The 22,303-nt window shown below is 39.2% G+C and overlaps 1 protein-coding gene across 5 annotated transcripts in view; it reads left to right on the forward strand.

Moving 5' to 3' along the window:
* Positions 1-22,303, forward strand: part of ANO3 (anoctamin 3) — a 372,891-nt gene that overhangs the window by 191,572 nt on the left and 159,016 nt on the right. For all 5 annotated transcript variants that reach the window (XM_038569274.1, XM_038569275.1, XM_038569273.1 and 2 more), the window contains 2 exons: positions 11,337-11,531; positions 12,544-12,615. In XM_038569274.1, the coding sequence (XP_038425202.1) occupies positions 11,337-11,531; positions 12,544-12,615 (267 nt within the window). The remainder of the gene's footprint in view (positions 1-11,336; positions 11,532-12,543; positions 12,616-22,303) is intronic.

Raw genomic sequence — 22,303 nt, forward strand, 5'->3', positions numbered from 1 at the left:
TAGACGGATTCTAAAGTATATTATGGTGGCTCCTGGGTGGTTCAATTGGTTAAGCATCTGTCTTCTGCTCAGGTCATGATCTCAGTGTCCTGGGATCAAACCCTGCACTGGGGTCCTTGGTTGGCGGGGAATCACTTCTCCCTCTCCCTCTCTCCATCTCCTCCTCCCCCTGCTTGTGCTCTCTGCTTTCTCTCATGCTCTCTCTCTCTCTCTCAAATAAATATTAAAAAATAAATAAAGTGTATATGGTAAGGTAAAATGACTCAAATAGCCTAAGCAATTTAAAAAATGAACAAAGTTGGACTACCACTGCCTGTTTTTAAGATACTCTATAAATAAAGCTAGAGTAGTCAAGACAATGTGGTATAGCTGAAAGGATAGACGCATAACCAAAGGAACAGAATAGAAAACCCAGAAAGTGATCTATGTAAGTATGGAAAACTGATTTTTGACAAAGATGCAAAGACAACTGAATGGAGAATGGACAGTCTTCTTAAGAAATAGTTGACTAGGGCAGCCCGGGTGGCTCAGTGGTTTAGCGCTGCCTTCAGCCCAGGGCGTGATCCTGGAGACCCGGGATCAAGTCCCATGTCGGGCTCCCTGCATGGAGCCTGCTTCTCCCTCTGACTGTGTCTCTGCCTCTCATTCTCTCTCTGTGTCTCTATGAATGAATAAATAAAATCTTAAAAAAAAAAAGAAATAGTTGACTATTAGCTATCTGCCAAAAAGATTATTGATTTTATACCTCACACTGTATATAAAAAATTAACTTAAAATATATAAAATATATAGTGGACCTGTATGTCAAGTATAAAAGTATAAAAACCTATGATAAAATGTTCATAACCTGGGGTTAGGAAATGGTTTTTTAGGTATAGCACCAAAAATAGGATTCATAAAATTTTGTTTCATTGCAAATGATGACTTTGCTCTGCACCTATTAAGGAAATAAAACAAAACAAAAAACAGATAAAGATAAAATACCTGCATATCACATATCAAGTGAAGGATTCATATCCAGAATATATATAAAAGACTCTCAAAACTTACTAATAAGATAGAAACACAATGAAAAAAAATAGACAAATTATATGAACAGAATTCACCAAAAAATATATATGGTTGGCAAAAAGCACATGTAGGAATGCTCAATACCATTAGTTATTTGGGAAATGCAAACCAAAACCACAGTGAGTTATCACTACAAACCTTAGAATCTTTCATAACAGCAAAAATGCTATTGATTAACATATCGTGCAACCGGAACGCTCTCATACACTGCTGGCGGTACAGCCACTTTTTAAAAAATTTGATAGTTTCTGTCACTATTAAATATGCACTCACCATTTGACCCAGCAAGCTCACTCCTGTGTATTTATGAGAACTCAAAACCTTTATACGAATGTTTATAGGGCATTATCCATAATCACAAAAACTGGACACAACCCAAATGTCCTCCTAAGGATGAATAGATAATCAAATTGTAGGACGTCCTCATGGTGAAATTACTACTTAGTATTTAAAGGGACAAATTTTTAGTACTTAAAGAAATGGATGGTTCTCAAATGCATTTTGCTAAGTGAAAGAATCTAATCTTAGAGGTTGCATAGTGTATGATTCTATTTATGTGTCTCTCTGGAAAAGGCAAAAAAATAGAGGTAAAAAGAACAAATCATTATCAGAAGTTGGGCGAAGGAGGACACTGAACACAAATAGGCAGGACTAGGGAGTTCCTTTAAGCTTTGTAATTTTTCTGTATCCTGTCTATGAAGTTGTTATAAAAATCCATGCTTGTGTTAAAACAAAAAAATATACACCAGAAATGTTAACTTTATCCATGGAACCTTAAAAAAAAAAAAAAAAAAAGATAATTAAAGGGAGAAAATAAGCACATGGGTTATCCCTGAAAATACATACGGTTTTTATAATGAAAATAAAAAGTGTTTGGCAAAAAAGCAGCTCAGGTTTTATTGAACTCAAAACTTTGCAAAAATAGTATAATGTTCGTGATGAATAAAAACCATGATTTTTAAAATATGATTTTGAAAAATTGAAAGTCAAATGATATTAAATTAAAACTTAAATTCTGACTTTCTATAAAATAAATATCACTGAGAAGAGTAGCTTGTAAATAATTGATGGTAAATTAATTATTAGCCAACATAATTTAAAATAGCAATAATTAATAACAACGTTATATACTGCCCTTATTACTTATCCCTCATCTTTTAAAATGGACTTTTATGTTTTTTAAGATTTTATTTATTTATTCATGAGAGACACAGAGAGAGAGAGAGAGGCAGAGATACAGGCAGAGGGAGAAGCAGGCTCCATGCAGGGAGCCCGATACAGGACTCGATCCCAGGACCTCGGGATCACCCCTGACCTGAAGGCAGACGCTCAACTGCTGAGCCACCCCGGAGCCCCTAAAATGGACTTTTAAAAGAATAATCCTAACAGCTAAAATTTTCTCATCCTAAACTCATTGGAAAACAAACAAACAAACCAACCAGAATCAATACTACTTTTCTGTTTTTCTTTTCTAGTATAAGCTAATTTTTTCCCTTCTTACGCTTTTGAAGTGAACTTTCAATTATAAAATGTCAAACTACGTTCCAAAGTAGATGTGGGAATTGCCAGCCTTGGCACAGTGTGGTGAAACCCATCGGTAAAAACAACAGCAGCAGGTGGCAAGCGGTGGGAAGGTCTGTGGTTACAAATGTTCACGGCAGGCTGACAAGGCCCCTGATGCAGTGCTGGTTGGACTAGTCGTGCTTGTGTTTGGGTTCCGAGTCTACACATCGGTTGCTTCTGGTTGAGTTACTGGCTTCACCAGTAACAGTGTGTGGTTGGAACAGGTTGGATCAGAAGCTATCGTTTTTCAAAATGCCACTGTAGACCTGGGAGAGGTAGCGGGAGTCCCCCGACCCTCCCCACTTCCAGGACGGGGTGTAATCCAGGTATGGGCCGTGCACTTGGGCCAAAATCCAAATCTCTTCTCTGGGCTCTTCAGAGTGGAGCAGCCTGTATTGTTGTTGGCAGTGGGGTAAACATTATCACTTTGCAGCTTGTCAGAAGTAATACAGAGCTTCAACTTTCACATACTAATCCAAACCCAAGATTTGTTTGCAGTTGGAATTGCTTTCCACGAGGCAGGCAAGGATGATCAGAAATTCCAAGCTTTACCCCTTTGCACACACACAACGATGGGAAAAAGCTCAGCTACAGATGGATCTTGTACTTCTGTTTTTATATTTCCCTCCTGTGCATTCTAAAGAAAGCCCATTGCATCACGGCACATTTCATAAATACCAGAAACCTCTATTACTCTCAGCTTTAATTCCTGCCAAAATCTGTTTGAGCCCTAAAAGGAAAGCAAGGAAATTAATGGCCACCGAAGGGGGAGGAGTGGGATCGGAATAGCTTAACTCATACGTGGATCATTGTTTTTGTAATGGTTCTGTTCATATGTATGACACTACCCTGTAAACATTTAATTTAAAGAAAAATCTCATTTGTATCTCAAGAAAAACCATTACAGACTGTAGATGGTATGAGCACTCAAGTTCCAGAGCACTGTTTCATGAAGAGGAGAGGTCTCTTGCTGTGCCCTTGAGATTTCAAGCTTTACTGGAGCAGGGAGTTTTGGCTCTTTGTTCACTGCTGTCTTCCATGGTCTAGAAAGAATATCGAGCATCTATTGGAACGAGTAGCTGTCACATGAGGTTGTTAATTGGGAAAGTCATTAATTAGTAGAGTCTTATTTCAGCCGTTGTTTCTGTAAATATCTATTTGCATGTTATATATGCAGACCAGGGCCACCTGCTGAGGCGGTGGCTGTGAGCAGGGAGAACATGGCCCTTGCCCTGCTGGAGCTCACTGTGCAGCGGGAGAGACTGTATGTTAAATAATAACCTATTAAGTAAATAAATGCAAACATGAGGTTCTATTAAAGCAAAGCATATGCTCTGCTGTTGCTTTAGAGGTGGGGTGCAGAGTGGAGGGGAGAGAGAGAGAGAGAACCCCAAGCAGGCCCCATGCCCAGGGTGGAGCTCCACTCAGGGCTCCATCCCATGACCCTGAGATGGTGACCCAAGGCAAAATCCTGTCGGGCGCTGAACCAACGGGGCCACTGAGACACCCCAAAGTATATGATTCTAAGAGCTCATGCAGCACAGAAAATGTGACTTGGCAATGAGAGAAGAGCACACATGGATAAAGATAAAAACGAGGGCTCTCATTTCACCTTCAGGACTTTTGAAATACATTTCACCAATTTCTAACCCCCTTCGTAACGCGGTGCCTCCCTTACAGCGCTCTGTCTTGCATTAGGCTTATGGGAGCTTTGCTTCTTCATCCTAATACGTTTTAATCAAGTGAGATACATTTTGATTCTACTAATTACTCTTGTTTAAAAGCTGAGCATGTATCGGTCACTTCCATCTCTTGCACAGAGCAAGCCAATCAAAAGTACAATGAAGTCAGTAGTTGCCTTTCCCATGTTTAATTATAAACATCTTAGAGTACATTTCTTAGAACATATACAATTTATGACCCCCCAAAACCCCACCACCTCAAAATTTTATTCTCTAACAGTAAAAGTGCATAATATCGCTTTCTGTCCTCGAGGGTGGTGGGAATTGGTGGAGCAGTCCCAGGTGGGGCGAGGGTCAGGCTGGGGCAGGGGCGGTGGGGATCTAGGAGCAGAGGATCGGTGCTTTCTTTTGCTTAAGGGCATTAAATCTATCAGGGACCTGGGGTAGGGAGCAGCCAGGGTTCTAGAGACCCTGCTGCCCTGGCCCCCTGAGGCTGTGCCCAGAGAGGCACCACAACCCTGGGGGGGAGGGCATGGGTGTGGGGTACCGGCAGGGGGGTTAGAGGGCAGAGGAGGGGCTACTTCTGTTGGTGCAACTTAGTTCACACATTTTTTAATAAACCAGAGTGGGGGTCACCAAAATAGAAACAAAAACAAAAGAACTGCATGTGCATGTGTGTAGTGAATAATCTTGGTTCATCCCTCCAAGCCCCTCCTGCACCACTCGCCACCTTGTCACTCCCAGGAAGCCGGTGTCTATGGACTACAACAACCGCAGGCCCACACGACCTCCAGCTACTGTTTAGATTTGACCAGTTGGGAAATAGCAGCAGGTTAGAAATGGACAAAAGAGAGCCTGGGCTCTTGTCTTTCCCTGGCCCCCTCCTTGCCCTTCCATGGTGTTCCCCAGGCTGCATTCTGCTCCTCAGCGCCTGGGCCGGCTCAGGCTCCCTCAGCCCCAGCCCGGACTGTCTCGGGCCTCTGACGTCTGCAACCCAAGGGTGACAAAGGTTTCTGGCCCTTGGGAGCTGTAAAAACATTGTCAACCTTTGCTGGTTTCTCTTAGCCCTGCCCACCCCTTTGTAAAAAAAAAAAAAAAAAAAAAAAAAAAGATTGCTCATCTGAGTTAGCCATCCCTATTCCAGTTAGCCATGATTCCTTTGTAAATCAAAAAAAAAAAAAAAAAAAAAAAAAAGGTTGCTCATCTGAGTTAGCCATCCCTATTCCACGAGGACTCCAACACAAGAGACATAATTTTCCTTGTTCAAAGCGAGGGTAAAACTGAAAAATAAGTGAAGAGCAAACTGTTATAAAATAAGTTTGGGAGTAAACTGAGAAGTCACATGTTTTATGGCAAGGAGCAGAGACCTTGCAGTCAGATGGGCCTGGTTTGTTCCAGGCTCTAGAACTTTCTGCATGTGAGACCACAGACAGGGTACTTACGTGGTTTGGGTCTCAAGATTCGCACATGTAAGTGGGGATGGGAGGTCAGGACAGGACTGATACGAGAATCCTTGCTAACATACAGGATGCTCCTGACACCATAGGCACGCAGGGAATGGTGCTGTCATCACTAGTCGTAACCTCCGCTGAAAAGGGCACATTCAAGCAACAGGTCAGAGACGTTCCTTTGAAGACAGCAGAGCTACGGTGATTTTGACAAGGAAGGGAAGAAAACTCTGTGTGCATTTATGCTTCCCCCCCCATGCATATTATTTAGATAAATATGCTTCAGTTTATATCTACTATTATAGGAATGTGTGTTTAGATTTTGTCAAGTCAGATGGCATCCGGAGACACTACCCAGTCTTGGGCCATCAAATTTTAAGGTTTTACTAAACCACAAAATTCATCTTGAGATTATAACAGGAGTCAGACCACTACATTTGTCATAATTTCTCCTTCTTAGGGACATGATGTGAAATTCCATTAGGTCATAATATTCTTGCTACACATCTTCTAAAAATTCTAACAGTTTATTGGGCGCATTTTCAGAATTCATTCTATAATTTTTTTTTCACATGAGTCCTTAAGGCGAATTCGTTTTCTTGAAGAGAAATTTTACCAGAATAGGTCTTTTGAAAATGTGTGTTTTGCACTAAGGAAATCAACCATTTGGGGGCACCTGGGGGGCTCAGTTGCTTGAGCATCTGACTCTTGGTTTCGGCTCAGGTCATGATCCCATGGGTCATGATATCTGGCTTTGCACTCTGTGGGGAGTCTGCTTCAAGAGTCTCTTCCTCGGGAACCCTAGGGGGCTCAGCGGTTGAGCATCTGCCTTTGGCTTGGCTTCAGGACGTGACCCCAGGGTCCTGGGATCGAGTCCCACCTCAGGCTCCTCCACGGAGAGCCTGCTTCTCCCTCTGCCTGTGTCTCTGCGTCTCTCTCTATGTCTCTCCTGAATAAATAAATAAAATCTTTAAAAAAAAAAGTCTCTTCTTCTTCCCCTCCCCTCCTCCCTCTCTCACTCTTTCTGTCTCTAAAATAAGTAAATTAAAAAAAAATAAAAAAGAAAATCAACCATCTTTTTTTTGACTCTCCACTTTTCTCTTTTAAGTTTTCTAAGGGTATGTTTTTCCAATTAAAGCTCGGTATCAACTCAAAGCCTATTGAGTTAAATGTATCGGAACGGTCACTTTTCCTCCTTTGGTGTCAGGTGCTCATGTGAATGCATTTCTAGAAGATAACCGTATTTGCAATTATACCTCTTGGACTTTTGTGTGAAAAGGTCCAGTTGAAATTGTTAGATCCCTTTAAATATGTCAGCATTTATGAAACGTTCTTAGAACAATTGGAAGTAGAACAATTGCAAGTGGCTTGAGAAAAATCTGTTCTACATATAGGAAATGACACATCTTCTGTAGCTTATAGCTTTATCCTTGAACTCGTGAGCTGCACGTGCTCGTGCTTACCAAAATTCACACGGTCTCTTTTCTAGTAATTAGCTTTAAAGGAGTAGTTATCAAATATTATTCAAAGGTATCAGAGAAAGCCAACAAGGAAAGAAATGGAACTTTGGAACATTGAAGACATGAGTTCTGAATACGCGGAGGGCGTAGCTGACACTGTGCAAGGAACTAACAGATACTGTTAGTTATGCCAAGCAGAACGTGATGGCATTTAGTGTAGAACTTCGAAAAAGAACTTTGTACTCTTTTGAACATTAGGATGTCAGAATTTCAGCTTAGATTATATAGGTTTCCAACAAAGATGATCTGTATAATCTCTTTGGAAACACTCAATTGTTCAGGAAATGAGACGACACTGCATTGAAGATGCACAGCAAGGAAACTGCAGAGCTGCGGAAAGGACATTTGTTTCATCATCCACATTTTTTTCCAGTCTTCTTTAAGCGTTGGATTTGACAAATATTTTCAGCAGTTATGTTTTCTGTGAGGAGTTTTCTATCTTGTGCGCATAATCCTTTGAAGAAAATGTGTTGAACCCAAGAATTGCAAAGACAGAGAAGTAGGAGTAGGAACATACCGAAAAGAACCTACTCAGATAACCTTCGTAGACAAGACTTCACTGACTTTATCACCTGGATTAGGAGTTTCTTTTGGGTGGTTTTATAATGTGCTGTGTGTATTTCATATTGTTTTTTAGTATAAAATCTGTTTTTATGTATCTGCTTCCCTTGTGAGTGAGCACCGTGTTATACCCAACAGTGAGTCAAGGCCTGGCCCAGAGAAAGAACTCAAGAATTGTTTGAAATCATTACATAAATGATTTTTTAAAAACTTGATGAATATAAATCAGTCTTAAAAATAAGAATTGAGGGATGCCTAGGTGGCTCAGTGGTTGAGCACCTGCCTTTGGCTCAGGTTGTGACCTCGGGGTCCTGGGATCGAGTCCCATATCGCGTTCCCTGCATGGAGCCTGCTTCTCCCTCTGCCTGTGTCTCTGCCTCTCTCTCTCTCTGTGTGTCTCTCATGAAAAAATAAATAAAATCTAAAAAAAAACAAATTTTAAAGTCCACTTTGAAAGAGAAGGGATAAGTAATAAGGGAAGTACATATCATTGTTACGATTATTATTTAAAATTATATTGGTGGGGATCCCTGGGTGGCGCAGCAGTTTGGAGCCTGCCTTTGGCCCAGGGCGCGATCCTGGAGACCCAGGATCGAATCCCACGTCGGGCTCCCGGTGCATGGAGACTGCTTCTCCCTCTGCCTGTGTCTCTGCCTCTGTGTGTGTGTGTGTGTGTGACTATCATAAATAAATAAAATAAAAAAATTAAAAAAATAAATAAAATAAAATTATATTGGTTAATAATTTACCACCAATTATTTACAAGCTACTCTTCTCAGTAATATTTATTTTTATGTGTCTCTCATGAATAAATAAATAAAAATAAGAGTTGATACTTATGGGGACGCCTGGGTGGCTCAATGGTTGAGCATCTGCCTTCCGCTCAGGTCATGATCCTGGGATCCGGGATCAAGTCCCACTCCGCACAGGGAGTCTACTTCTCCCCCTGCCTGTGTCTCTGTCTCTGTCCCTCTGCGTCTCTCATGAATAAATAAATAAAACCTTAAAAAAATTGATACTTCTGCTGTAAAAGTTAGTTACACACATTGTTAACCCACGGCAGATTTTATGTGATTCCTATCTATTCTCTTAGAAATGAGCACAAGGAATACAGTTTGATAGATGGGGGCAGACATTCCTGTTGATATGTACCCAGCAGCACATGTTCATTTTTCACCAAATTATATTCCATAGTTTGTTAAGATTGTGGGTATAGACTTATAGGCTCTAAGGTTGCTTTGGTTCGGTGGTGTCTACCTTCAGAGCTCTCTGCTGAAAATGTGTGTGGTATTTATATCATGTGAAACCATGGTAATGAACCATGTAGGATTGGGGTTCACGAGGAGCCATAGAACATTCTGAAAAGACACGGACTTTAGAATCCAGCCCATGGATTCTAAATTTTACCATTCAGCTCAGCCAGTTGTTAGATTTATGAACCTAAGGACGTAAATATCATAACCTCTCCCACTATCGTTCCCATCTGGGAGGGGCATTATTGAAAAATATTTTATGAATTTTTGCAAACACAATTATTCCAGAAAAGAACATAAAACACATACATTTGTGAAAAATAAAGGACAAATAAATGTCTATATAAATAAATAATGCCTCAAAGAACAGTCGCTAGTTTTTATCCCCACCTTGACTGTCGCAGTAGGTCCTTTCGGCCTCTTTGTTCTCCGTAGGCCAGAGCTGTCCTGGTAAGTTTTTATGCCTGTTCACCTTGTGTAGTGTGATCTGATATATCTTTTAAGAAACACCAATGTAGGATATGAAATGGTCAACTTTCTGCTTCTGGGCCCTGGTTGAGAAGAGCCTTTTATCCCAGCAGAACATAGGAGTAAAAGAATGAATATTTGGCCTGTGTCATTTCTTGGATGTAGTGTAGAAAACACGAGTTGGTCATTAAGGGAAATTGTCTGGTGTTTTTGTAGGATTTCGGTGTGCTTTTTGTGGACCTTGGGGAGTTCCTCCAATAGGGTGTTTTCTATTTTTGTCGTTACGAGGTCCCAGAAAGCTAAGGGACTCAGTGTTGTGCTCCCAGTTAATTTACAGTTCTTCCTCGCGTCCCTTCCTAGTTCACATTCTATTTACACACTGAGACTGAACATGAAAATAAATAAATACATGGTTTTATAAAACCAAAGATAAAATCCCCATTCTTAGGTTTATTTGAATTTCATCCGTTCAACGATGTCTTATTTCTGTAGGGGCTCTTTTAAAAATTGCCTTTTTAACCCACGGCAGATTTTATGTGATTCTTACCCCCAAATTTAGAAAAATGTAATTTCTTTTCCGGGATTCCCATTGGTCTCAACGGGCAGTACACACTGGTACCTCTGCTTGTCTTTACTTGAATCCATCCATTTGAAGAGCGACTTGGAAACCTCGAGTTAATTTATGAACTGGCTATAAAATTGAGTAGCTAAAAGATTATTGACCTGAGCAATCTGTGTAGAACTTAGATGTATTTATATGCTAAATGTGATCATTACTAGAAGGGTACGTTTTTCTCTGTCTTTAGCCCTCGCCCACACCTGTTATGACCCACGTTCTACTCTGTCTCCAAATTGAAAATAAGATGAGTAACTGGAAGGCAAAAGCTTCATTAATTGGATGTTCTACGTACTGATGCATTTGCATTATCTCTTTCACTTTTCAATCACTCCCTTAGAAATCTAAATTGATTCAGAGAATCAGCATGTGGGCAGGTGGATAGGGAAGCTGGTAGGAACAGGTGTGCCCTTAGCTATGTTCTTTCTGTGTCTTGCCCTCTACTGATATGGACTTGCTAAAGGTTCTTTACATTTCAGTGCCTGTAAATTTGGGGGTAAATGGATGGTATCCAGGAGTTTCGAACTAACTTATAGATGCAGCTTGATGTGGTGGTTTTAGCTTGGAATATAAACCCCTTTCTGCTTATTTATCTGTGTGACATAAGTCATGTCACTTTTCCACTCTAAGTCTCAGTTCCTTGCAGCTAATAGAAATAACAATACCTGCTTTATAAGACGGTTGGAAAATCAAATGTAGTATGTGTGTTTGAGGGAGAATAGACTATAAAAAGAAGGGTTCCATTTAGTAAATAGTAGTTCAAATGTTCATGTATTAAGCTTCGTTTATTTTGCTACTTAGAAATCTAAATGGTTAGATTTATTCAAAGACAATCCAAATGATTGTTCTCGTAAATTCCTAAATGAACTTAACCACTTGGGCTTTTTTTTTTTTTTTTTTTTTTTTTTTTTACGGAAGCCTTTAAAAATGGTGAAGTGTCAACTGTAAGAGAAGCTGTTTATTTCTCAGAACTATTTGACAAAATTCTCACCTTCCCTGACAAAATATAAACAAAACTAACTCAATGAGTTCTAGTCCCTGGGTGGTGCTTTTCAAGAGTACTTTCCTGAAAGAGCCATCACAAGAATTAGAATTATTCGTTGACCTTTGCTGATGATTTCTTTCTTCTAAAACTCACCCTTTTGAATTCGCAGGTATGAATGTAAGCAAGAGCGAGATAACAAAGGAAACTTCATTGAAACCGTCCAGGAGATCCCTGCCTTGCCTCGCCCAGAGCTATGCTTACTCAAAGAGCTTGAGCCAGTCGACCTCACTCTTTCAGTCAACGGAGAGTGAGTCTCAGGCTCCCACTTCGGTAACTTTACTCTCCGCTGGCAAAGCAGAGCCAGGTGAGCAGCTATTCCTGGTTTTCTTGTTCAACTTGCAAAGAGTAAGTGTTCTCAAACCATTCCTTCATCCATTATGCTAGTATTTATAGAGCTCGCTAGCAGGAAGGCTGGCATAGAAAGGAGAACAGTACACCAGTCAGACAGAAGGCCATTTGTTGACCAGATGTGTTTTCACTCCTTTCTTGCCTTGAAAGAAGCCAACCTTGGGGGAACCCAGACCTGGTATTTCCTGTTTGCTGGCTCATTATCATTTCTGGTGAGAATCTATAACCGGTAACTGAGTAGAATTGTGTCAGCCATAATAAACTCAGTTTCCTAAAAAGGAAGACCAAAGACTTTAAATAATATTGACAATAAAGCAGTGAAGGTTTGGCTGCACAAAGATATGGTTGGACAAGTGTTAGCAATCTACTGCTATCCCTGAAGCCTTAGGCAACGCAAGAGCTGAAATACAGGGAAGTGCCAGCTAGGTGCCACACTGATGACACTTTGTGGCTGCCCTGGGCGCCTTCCTACACACATGCCCGTCTGAGATACCATTATCTCATTTTCACAAAAGCCAAGAGTCAAAATACAACCAGGCCCCCTGTCGTTCAGAGGATGGAGTGTGTCTCCCATCCCTCTCTGGGTTGCTTTTTTTGTCTTATGAGAATGAATTACTTCATGATTCCCTGGGGTTGTTTCTTCCTCTAGATCACTTGAAAATGTCAAGATTCTCTTTTCAATAATACCATGAAATTACTGCCAATTATGAATAATAGCTTACATCCATGTCCAATAACAAAGTGCCTAATTACTCAAGAGGATGAAGGCATTAAAATATAATAGAGATGTATCTTGCTCTGACTGAGTAAAATTTTAAATAACTAATTTCAACTCATTAACTTCGAAAATTTCTTTTTTTGGTCATCATTTGGCCATCAGTCACGATGGTCATTTTTCTAAGTGATTTTAATCTTTTTCTTTCCAAAACTACAAATTTCTTTTTTTTTTTTTTTTTTTTTCTCCCCAGTTAATGCTGAGGAGGATAAAAAAGACTCTGTGCTCAAATGCTCTTTTGCTGACCTCAGTGATTTCTGCTTGGGTAAGTTGATTTCTATTCCTTTACAGCCTCTCCAAAGGCAAACTGTCTTCTTCAAACCTAGAATATTTTTTTTTTAAGATTTTATTTATTTATTCATGAGAGACCCAGAGAGAGAGAGAGAGAGAGGCAGAGACACAGACAGAGGGAGAAGCAGGCTCCCTGCAGGGAGCCCGACGTGGGACTCGATCCCAGGTCTCCAGGATCACGCCCTGGGCTGAAGGCAGTGCTAGACGGCTGAGTCACCTGGGCTGCCCTAGAATAATTTTTTAAGAAAAAACAACAAAAAAAAAAAAAAGAAAGAAAAAAGAAAGAAAAAAACCCCACACATTTGGTCTTTAATATTTGATGGGTGAGTATAATATTCTCGGGTTAAAAATGATTAAGGTGGGGATCCCTGGGTGGCGCAGTGGTTTGGCACCTGCCTTTGGCCCAGGGCGCGATCCTGGAGACCCAGGATCGAATCCCACGTCGGGCTCCCGGTGCATGGAGCCTGCTTCTCCCTCTGCCTGTGTCTCTGCCTCTCTCTCTCTCTCTCTCTCTGTGACTATCATAAATAAAAAAATAAAAAAAAATGATTAAGGTATTTCATGTACAGTTTGAAATTCAAGTAATATAAGAAGATTTGTAATGTACAACAATCTTATTACCAAAAGTTTTTAACACTTTTTGCTGTTGAGCTTTTGGAAATTTCCTTGAATTCTCTATGAATAAGCACATTAATACCACTGTTTCTAGATTTATTAAATACCAGCAGTACCTGTTGATCCCCTGTGGCGTTAGATGAAGATTTAGCTTATGTGCATAACCCTTCAATTTTTCATAGTTATATTGCCATTTAAAATATTAAACCTCTCTCCCGATTAAATTTGTAGCTTTAAGTAGTATATTTACACCAATATATCATGTTCTATCACATTTTAACACTATCTTTTGACTCTGTACTTAGCAAATGTGGCACTTCTATGAAAATAAGGCTTCTGGCACTTATAGGATCACATCATCTTCTACAGTTCCAAGTTGTTATGACCCCTGTGCCAGTCTTGAATAGTCCCAGAATTGAAGTCACATCGATTCCCCTTTCGAACCCTCCATCAAAATACAGATTACCCAGAATCATGCCACACTAAACTTATTTTCTTGCTTATACCACAAACTTTTGTTAGTTTCATTTTCCTAGATTATCTATTTTTTTCTAGTGAGGAGACAATATCTCATCTTCTAAGTATTCCCATATGTTCCAGATTCTAACTTTTATATCCTTTACCTCATTCTTCTTCCTTAAGAAATTCTTGGTGTTCACTGACTTTTCATTAGATGACTGGGTTAGTTCCAGTTTCTACTGTCCCGCATATTCCTCTTTCTTAGTTTTCAGTCTCATATTTTCCAGAGTATATCCTTAAGCAGCTACCTCTGAAGGCTCAGATGTGATGCAAACGTTGTAAGTTATTGTATGTCCGAGACGACGTCAGTTCACTCTTACATTTCATTGTATTTGCTTGGTTATAAAGTCCTAGGTTAAAAATAATTTTCCTGGAAACCTGGAAACTGGATTCACTTTTCATCCAGCATCTATTGTTACTGTTAAAAGCCCAATTGTTGTCCGATTCTTGTTCCTTTGTCATTGATTTTTTTTCTTCTCTCTGTGCATTTTTATTATCTTTATTTTTGTTACAGAATCATGCAGCTTTATGTTTAAGTGTGTGTGCATGCATGTATGTACAATTTCTTTCATCTCATGGTTTTGATTTCTGCCTCAGTTCTGGAAGATTTCCTGCACTTTTCTTCCAAATGACTTTTTATTTGTGTATGTGTGTGTGTTGAGGAGAAGGTGAGATCATGTATGTATATTGATGTGACTTTTTCAGAGCATCCTATTGCATTTCATCAACACAACCTCTCTAATCTCTCTAATTACACTTGTGATTGTCTTAAGTTTTCCTTCGCTTTTGAAGTTTTATCCTGTTGTTCCAGGGATCCATTTTTTTGGCCTGCTTCAATTAGTCATTGTCTTTTAGGCTGTAGAATTTCCAACCGTTTCTGGTGATCTTTGGTCATCTGTTTACATTTAAGAATACAACAAGAAGAAGGCTGACTCAGAGTTCTAGGTACATGCACGAGTCTCAGGAAAGGAAAGATTTCACTCTAGAGTGAATGGTTTAGGAGCCATCACTTAGATGATGCACCCAATGTCGGATTGAAAATCGTATTCCAGAGAGCTGACTCGCACATGCAGAGTGCTCCCGCACTTTGAATTTCTTCAGAGAAAAAGTTTGTGTTTGCATATTGTATTGTCAGACCTTCAGTTTTCTTCAGGTTTTCACCTCTGACTCTCACTCCTGTGCTTATCTACCACCTTTGAGCCCAGGCATCTCTAGGATTTGGCTAAAGAGATTCACCGTCTTCCTGACTGCAAAAAATCTAGGCTAAGCTACTGTATCAGTTAACAGTCTTACATCAGAATTTTGCCTTCTAGAAAATTATTGTAGGAAGATACTTTTTGAAAGTTATTTATTATCATGATAATGACGTCTTTAGAGCAAGGGATGACAAATATACTTGAAAACTCATTTAGCCATCTCGAACTTCCTTTATTTACCAACAAGTTGATGACACCCAGCTCTTCAATGAGATATTTTGTTGTATGAGCCAAAGGATGAAACCTGTAGAACACTTACTTTAGAGACTCCGTATTGGATTTTTTGTTTAAAATTCTATTCGAAAAAAAATAGTTTCAGAAATGAAAAATATTTTCCCTGACAGTTTTCTGGATAATAATCATCAAACTTAAGAATGGAAAGAAGTTAAATATTCTTGTAACCGTACTATTGGACCTTTCGTGGCATGTTGCTGAGTGGGGAAAAATAGCTTAAATGTAAATGTAGGCCTCCCCTCATTTTAGTTGAAAATGTATGAGAAAAGAGGTAGAAATATTCCAGTATGCTAGCTAATAGTGCATAACTTCACACGATAAGGTTATTTGTCTATATTTTTTTCTTGAAACAACATATATAAATATTATAAAAAAGAATATGTAAAGAAAAAACTCACATCAGAATTTTTTGTAGATAGGGAAAATTGCTCTTATTTCAGTCAAACTAGTACACAATTCAATGGAGAGTTTTTAAAACTGAAACTCGAAACTGGTTGATAGTCACCTAGTATTTGGAATAACAGTAATATTGAAAGGTTCTATCCTGACCCTCAGTTGGTAGTCAATATAATTTTTATTTTTCCTGTAGCAGAGACAATTTTGCCCAGCCTTCCCTTTTGCTTTTTGCTACTATCACCCAAGATTTGCTTCATTTGAGCAAGATTTGCCTTCAGATCTGTGGCTGGCTGGACTTGTGCATGGGCAATGCCTTTGAACTGGGACTTCTCTTTTTCATAAACTGAATAGAAAGAAAATAAAGCCAGAATTGATCAAAAAGTGGCATTAACCTATTGTAACACTTATTTTAAACCTGAGAGTGAATTTGTTTATAGCCTTCAGAAGGTTCACCCTGAGTTTTCAGTAGTGAACATATTGGTGGCCTGGCAGCATCGCCTACTTCAGTGGTTCTCAACTCTGGCTACACATTCAAGTCACCCGGGAGCTCTTAAAACTCTCTGGGTCCCAGCTCCTGAAAATCAATTTTACTTGGTCTGAGGATTGAAATCAGGATCCATACTTTTAACTATAACCCCAGGCCAACATTGAATGTAGCCAGAATTAAGAATTTCTAGCCTAAAACATGTATCTTGATTTCTCTCTGAGGACATTGTTAAGGTACTTTTTCATAATTTTTTAAACAATGAGCTGTGTTATTTATGATAGCACTCTGAATTACTGAAAATTAGTCATGTTTCTTAAATATTCACTTTTGTGTGTGTGGCATCGAGACAGTGCTGGCGTATTAAGTTTCCTAATTAAAGGAAGACAGCCACCGGCAGGTTCATTTCATATACAACATCGATATCAAAGAGAACGTTTCATCAGAACAAATATACTCAATCAGAGTACAAAGGTCTTTTCCATACTAATTAATTCTGGAAGTGGTTACTATTGTTATTTTCTGATAAGAAGACAAAAATAAGCACAAAAACCTTGTCTGAAATACCATACAAGTGACATAGTTTGCATAGCACCTTTCATTAATAATTCTCCCAAATTAATACTGGTTAATAGCCTCACAATGACTCCGGTCATGCAAGTCTTTCCATTCAGTTCTATGCATCTTATTTTTGAAAGTTAAAAAAATTGTGATAGTGACATCATAAGTGTTGACATTTTCTCTAAATGCTTAATGTAATTGGGCGTCCTCACTCCATGGATGTTTCTCCCCTCATCCTTCCAGTATGTCCCAATCATCCGCCACACTTGACCTGTCTTCCTACCTCTTCAGGCATCGTACCTCATAGTCAACACTTTAGCACCCCCAGCCTCTATCTACCATGCATTCAATTTAGGGAACCATCACAGCTTCCCAAGAGGTTAAAGCATCCACACCTGAGGTATTTGCCTTTACAGTGAAGGTGAGAATGAAGCTCTGGCTGACTGTGGTATCAGCAGGTGTTCCAGGAATCCATCTGGATGTAACACCTGGCTGAAAAGTACTCATTTAGAGGCAGCCACATATCTAAAATGGATATGATTTTTTCTTTGAGAATAGATCAAGCAAAACGGTGTCAAATATACCAAGAGTGCAATTAAATAAAGCATGAGTGTTTTAGCAATACATACTCTCTTTTAAATTCAATGAAGTTGCATTTTCTAATTTTGCTTTTAGAGTGCAGACTGCCAGCTTCTACCGTTGGGTTGGTTAATGCATGAGAGTTAAGTACCAGCAGGCTCTAATACAGTTTTTGAAACCTGACTGATGCATCTAGTTAATGGCTTTTTCTTAAGAGACAGAGAGAGAGAGAGAGAGAGAGAGAGAAAGAGAGAGAGAGAATCACATGAGTGTGAGGGAGGAGTAGAGGGAGGGGGAGAGAGAGAATCCTTGCTGAGTGTGGAGCCCATTGTGGGGCTCGATGTCATACCCCTGAGATTATGACCTGAGCCAAAATCAGGTGGATGCTCAACTGACTGGGCCACCCAGGCACCCTCCTTTATTTTCTTTTGTTTTTTTTTTTGTTTTTGTTTTTGTTTTTGTTTTTTTTTACAGTGAACTACTTTGAGTAGTTCAAAGTAGTTTGCCCCATGAGACTATCAGCGCTGTTGCAGAGTTGGCTACAGGTAGTCTGTGTTCCATTGAGGATGAGTATAGCTCATTGTTCAAAATGATAGCTACGGGGGAAGGAACACTCCTGGTTCTGTTGACTCAGAGCTGGACATTTCTAGTAAGATTGCCTAGCAGGATTTGTAGTGTATTATGGTTGAAATGCTGTTTTCCCTGCCAGACATTGGTCAAATTCTCATTCTTGTATCTACTAGCTGTGTGACTGTGGCATATTATTAACCACTCTGAGCCTCGGTAATCCCATTTATTAATTGGAATTAATTATCCAGGCTTTGCAAGACTTTTAAATTAAAAAATTAATTTTTAATTAAATTTAATTAATTTATTTAAATTAAATAAAGAGGCGCAACTCCACCACACTCCTAGCACAACATCATAGAGGTTCGACAAATATTTGTTCATTGCTTTATTCACTCACTCATTAAGCTTATCTTGCACCTCAAGTTTTGCTGGGCTCAGAGATATCTTCCCCAACCAACTTTTATCATCAAAATGTGATTTTTTTTGTGGCAGAGTGGAATAACAATAATTTGCTGAACACTTATTACACACTCTCTGCCTGACTTATCTTACTTAATTCTCATAACATTTTTTTTTTTGAGTTAGGTACTATTATTAGCCTCTTTTCTTTTTAGCTGAGGAACCTGATTGGCCAAGATAGGATAACTTGCTAAATGCCATACATCTAGCCAAGGAAGAATTGAAATCCTAATCTAGGAGGTCTTAGCCCCTCATCTTCTCCCTCAATCATCCCAGTAGGAACACAGTCCATGGAGGGGAGAGGTAGTTAGTGGTGTCCATAGAACACTAGCTCTGCAATGTTAATAAGTATGGGGCTGCGAGCAGTGAAACACTGCATAGTAAAATATATTTGGGTGATGATTGGTTGCATAAGGCTAATCAGGTTGGGAGGTTTAGAATTTCATTGTTTGGTTTTCTTCCTTCATTATTTTGCCATCTGTGAGCCTTTAATTCTTTTTTTTTTTTTAAGATTGATTTATTTATTTTAGAGAGATAAAGAGTGAAAGCTGGGGGAGGGGGAAAGGGAGAGAGAGAAATCCTCAACCAGACTGCCCACTGAGGGTGGAGCCCCACACGGGCTCTATCTCACAACCTTAAGATCATGGCCTGAGCCAAAGTCAAGACTCACACACTCAAGCCATGAGCCAGCTAGGCGCACCTAATTCTACTTTTCATAGGACAGCTCACAAAGCCAGAGCACCATTTGATCTTTTGCCTGGAGCCACACAGACAGACAGACAGCCACACACACACACACACACACACACACACACACACACACACAGTTATTCTGGCAAGTGTCAATCCATGTAACAAGGGACTTGAAACTCCGATGTGACGATACCCTTGTCTGTCGGCCTGGAAGCCCTGTGTTATCACTCGCCCTCTCTCTTGCAGGTGTTCTGTAAAGTGACAAGGACAGAGAAATCCATATTAGCAAGTAACTGGAGCTTATGCTGCAATAAACCCAGATAACTTTGAAGTGAAATAATCAGGGCTTGTTAAGGCCAACATAATTTGGCTGCAGCCAACTAAAACGTGCATCTACCCAAACTTGTGAAATCAACATTTCATTAATGCTATGAAGTGAGTCCCTTTAGGATCTGATTTATGTTGGCACAGCCAGATATTTGTCTTCTGTGAGCTTAAACGTTCAGGTGGTGGAGGGTTCATTTTATTCCTTAAAACAGTTATGGTCAAATGAGTACGTGGTACTTTTGCTTTCATCCTGTAATATTAGATAATCTCCAATAGTTTTTGATATTTCTTTCAAATAACGTTTCGCATTAAGATGGCGGAAAAAATAACTTCTTATTGATGTTGCCAACCTACTTCAAGATTACAGAAATAGAGGAATTACACTGAAAGAATGGATTGTTTTCCAGTTGTGACAGCCTTACAGTCGCTGCAAATCTTTTTATTTGTTAGCTAAGCCCATTAAATAAGTCCTCTTGCCTCAATTTTTTTTTTTCAAATTGTGTTCAGCATCTGACACTGCTCAGCACTTGCTGCTGCAAGTGCTATATCCACTGCCACCCGTTGTCCAGTGTGCCATGTCCCTGGGGAGATGTGCATAATAACTTCCTAATCGTCTCTGCTCCCATCCTCGCCTCCTTATGGTCTATTTTGCATACAGCAGTTACCAGAAGCTTTCATAAAAGGAAAATTAAATATCATCATTTCTCTACTCACATCCCTCCTGGTTTCCCACTACCTGTCAGATGTAGACTCCTAACTGTATCCTTCAGAGGCCTTAAGAGATGTGGCCCTGCTCTAGCTCTAGAGCATTTGCTAATGCTTCCGTTTACTCACAGTGCTAGAGCCATCCCAGCCCTCTTTTGTTCTTTATTCATTATAAGTTTTGCTCTTATCCCAAGTCCCTACGCTGAGAGAAATATGAGCTTCACTTTGTGTCTCCTGATCTTGAATTAAGAGATATTACTGGAAATTACAAGATTTATTTTTTTTCCCTCTTTCCATTTCCAGAGGACAGAGACTTGCTTAGTCTTGTTGGTGCCGACAGCCCAGAATCAAGAACAGTACCTGGCACATAGTAGGTTGTCAAGGAGTAGTTTTAGGATCCCTGAAAGGAGAGATGAACGGATGAAAGCCAAGGAGGATATTGACACACATATCTTTGGAGAATCTGCTCTCCGTTACTACTTTGCTTTCTGTGATGTCATTCATCGCTGTGGTTTTCTCATTCATTAGGAATCAGTACCGTGTTATTGTTCTCACTGAAGACCTAATCTAATGGCATTCCTCGTGTTCATGTAAGATGTATTGGCAAACCTTTTGCAGAGCATTTAAAGACCTAATAGCTATGGCTCTTTTTAGTAGTAAGAGAATGCCTTTCTAACATTATTCCCAATGGGAAGTCCTCTGGAGTGCCCATTTAGATGCTTCCTACTTTCTATTATCCGATTATTATTTCTATTATAGCACTTTGGCTGGTTCACTAGAATGATAATAACTGCCCTCTATGTCTGTCTCATTCGTGTTACCTGTACACACTGTCTACTCGATGGATGGATCATTGATGATTGGGTGAATGTGTGGAACAATGCATGTGGATAGAGTAAGCACTGGCACATGACACAGTGGAAAGCATTTATCTTCAAAATTTGCTTGGGTGTGGGGTTGACTGAATACAGCTTTGGCGGTGCCCTCACTGTGACTGGCTAGTGTCGGGGCTTGAGAGCAATGCTCCTGTTGGGAGAAGTGGGCAGCAAAGGAACTGCAAGGAATTAGTAAGTTCGGATCTTCATTATCACCATGCTCTAACCACTGAGTAAACCATATGTGGGCTGTTAGGTTTACTCTTCATAGGAAACTTCAGTGGAATAATAATTTTTAAGATCATGGACCTTACTAGCAGTCATATCAGGTACTAACTCTATCACTCAGGAGAAAAGTACACCATCCGTGCCTCAGGTTCCTGATTTACAAAATGGAGATATCAATACTCTGGTTTGATTTTTTTCTTATACTGTGAGTAAGGATTGTTTGAATTAAGAGTTTTCGTGAGATGCAAATAAGACAATGTATGTTGGAAGTATTACTATTCATATTAATTAACACAAATTAATATCGCATATAATAATTGATTGCATTAATATGCAACTATATTAATGATGCATAATTAATATTATGCAATGATGATGCATATTGAATTAATAATATGCAATATTAATTTAAGTTTGCTAAAATCATCATTAGTTCTCTTTTCACTGTATCAGGCTCCCTGCTTCAACATATTAAATGATCTTTTTTTCAGCTTGGAGAATCTTGTTTTTTTTTTTTTAATATAATAGCTTTATTGAGATATAATTCACATACCATACAATTCACCCACTCAATGGTTTTTAGTATATATAAATTTATATATAAATTACAAAAAATAAAAATAACTTTAAGCTATTACTATCTTTATTTTAATCTTCAGCCCCAATTGCTCTGGCAATCCTGGAACACACTATCATTAGCAATGTATGGAAAGGTTGCACCGTAGTGGCCAACTAATAAGATCACTCACACATACTTAAAATTGCCTAACAGTTACCTCATTCATTTCCAGATGGTCCAGCAGTTATATTACTATATAGCAAAGTAATGAAATGGCATTAAAATAAAGAAGAATCGAGCTGGAATAATTTGTCTATTAAAATTACAGTGTGAGAGATGGCTCTAAGGTTTATGCTGCAATCATAGGAGCCTGCTGTCTTGATTGGTCCCTTTGAGTTTTGAGCTGATGTTGGTTTGCGCACAAACTTTGCAAGAGTTCATGGATTCCCACTTGACTCAACAGAAATTTTCATCATAAATTATATTACTGATGATTGCAAAAATGATTTGTAAATTAAATTTTAAATTTCCATTGGCGTATTCATGTTAATTATGTTGTTTCCTGCCCACCTAGACTTTAAAGTGGAAAATATGACTTTTTT

Source organism: Canis lupus, chromosome 21 (genome assembly GCF_011100685.1).
Source record: "Canis lupus familiaris isolate Mischka breed German Shepherd chromosome 21, alternate assembly UU_Cfam_GSD_1.0, whole genome shotgun sequence".
NCBI lineage: Eukaryota > Metazoa > Chordata > Mammalia > Carnivora > Canidae > Canis > Canis lupus.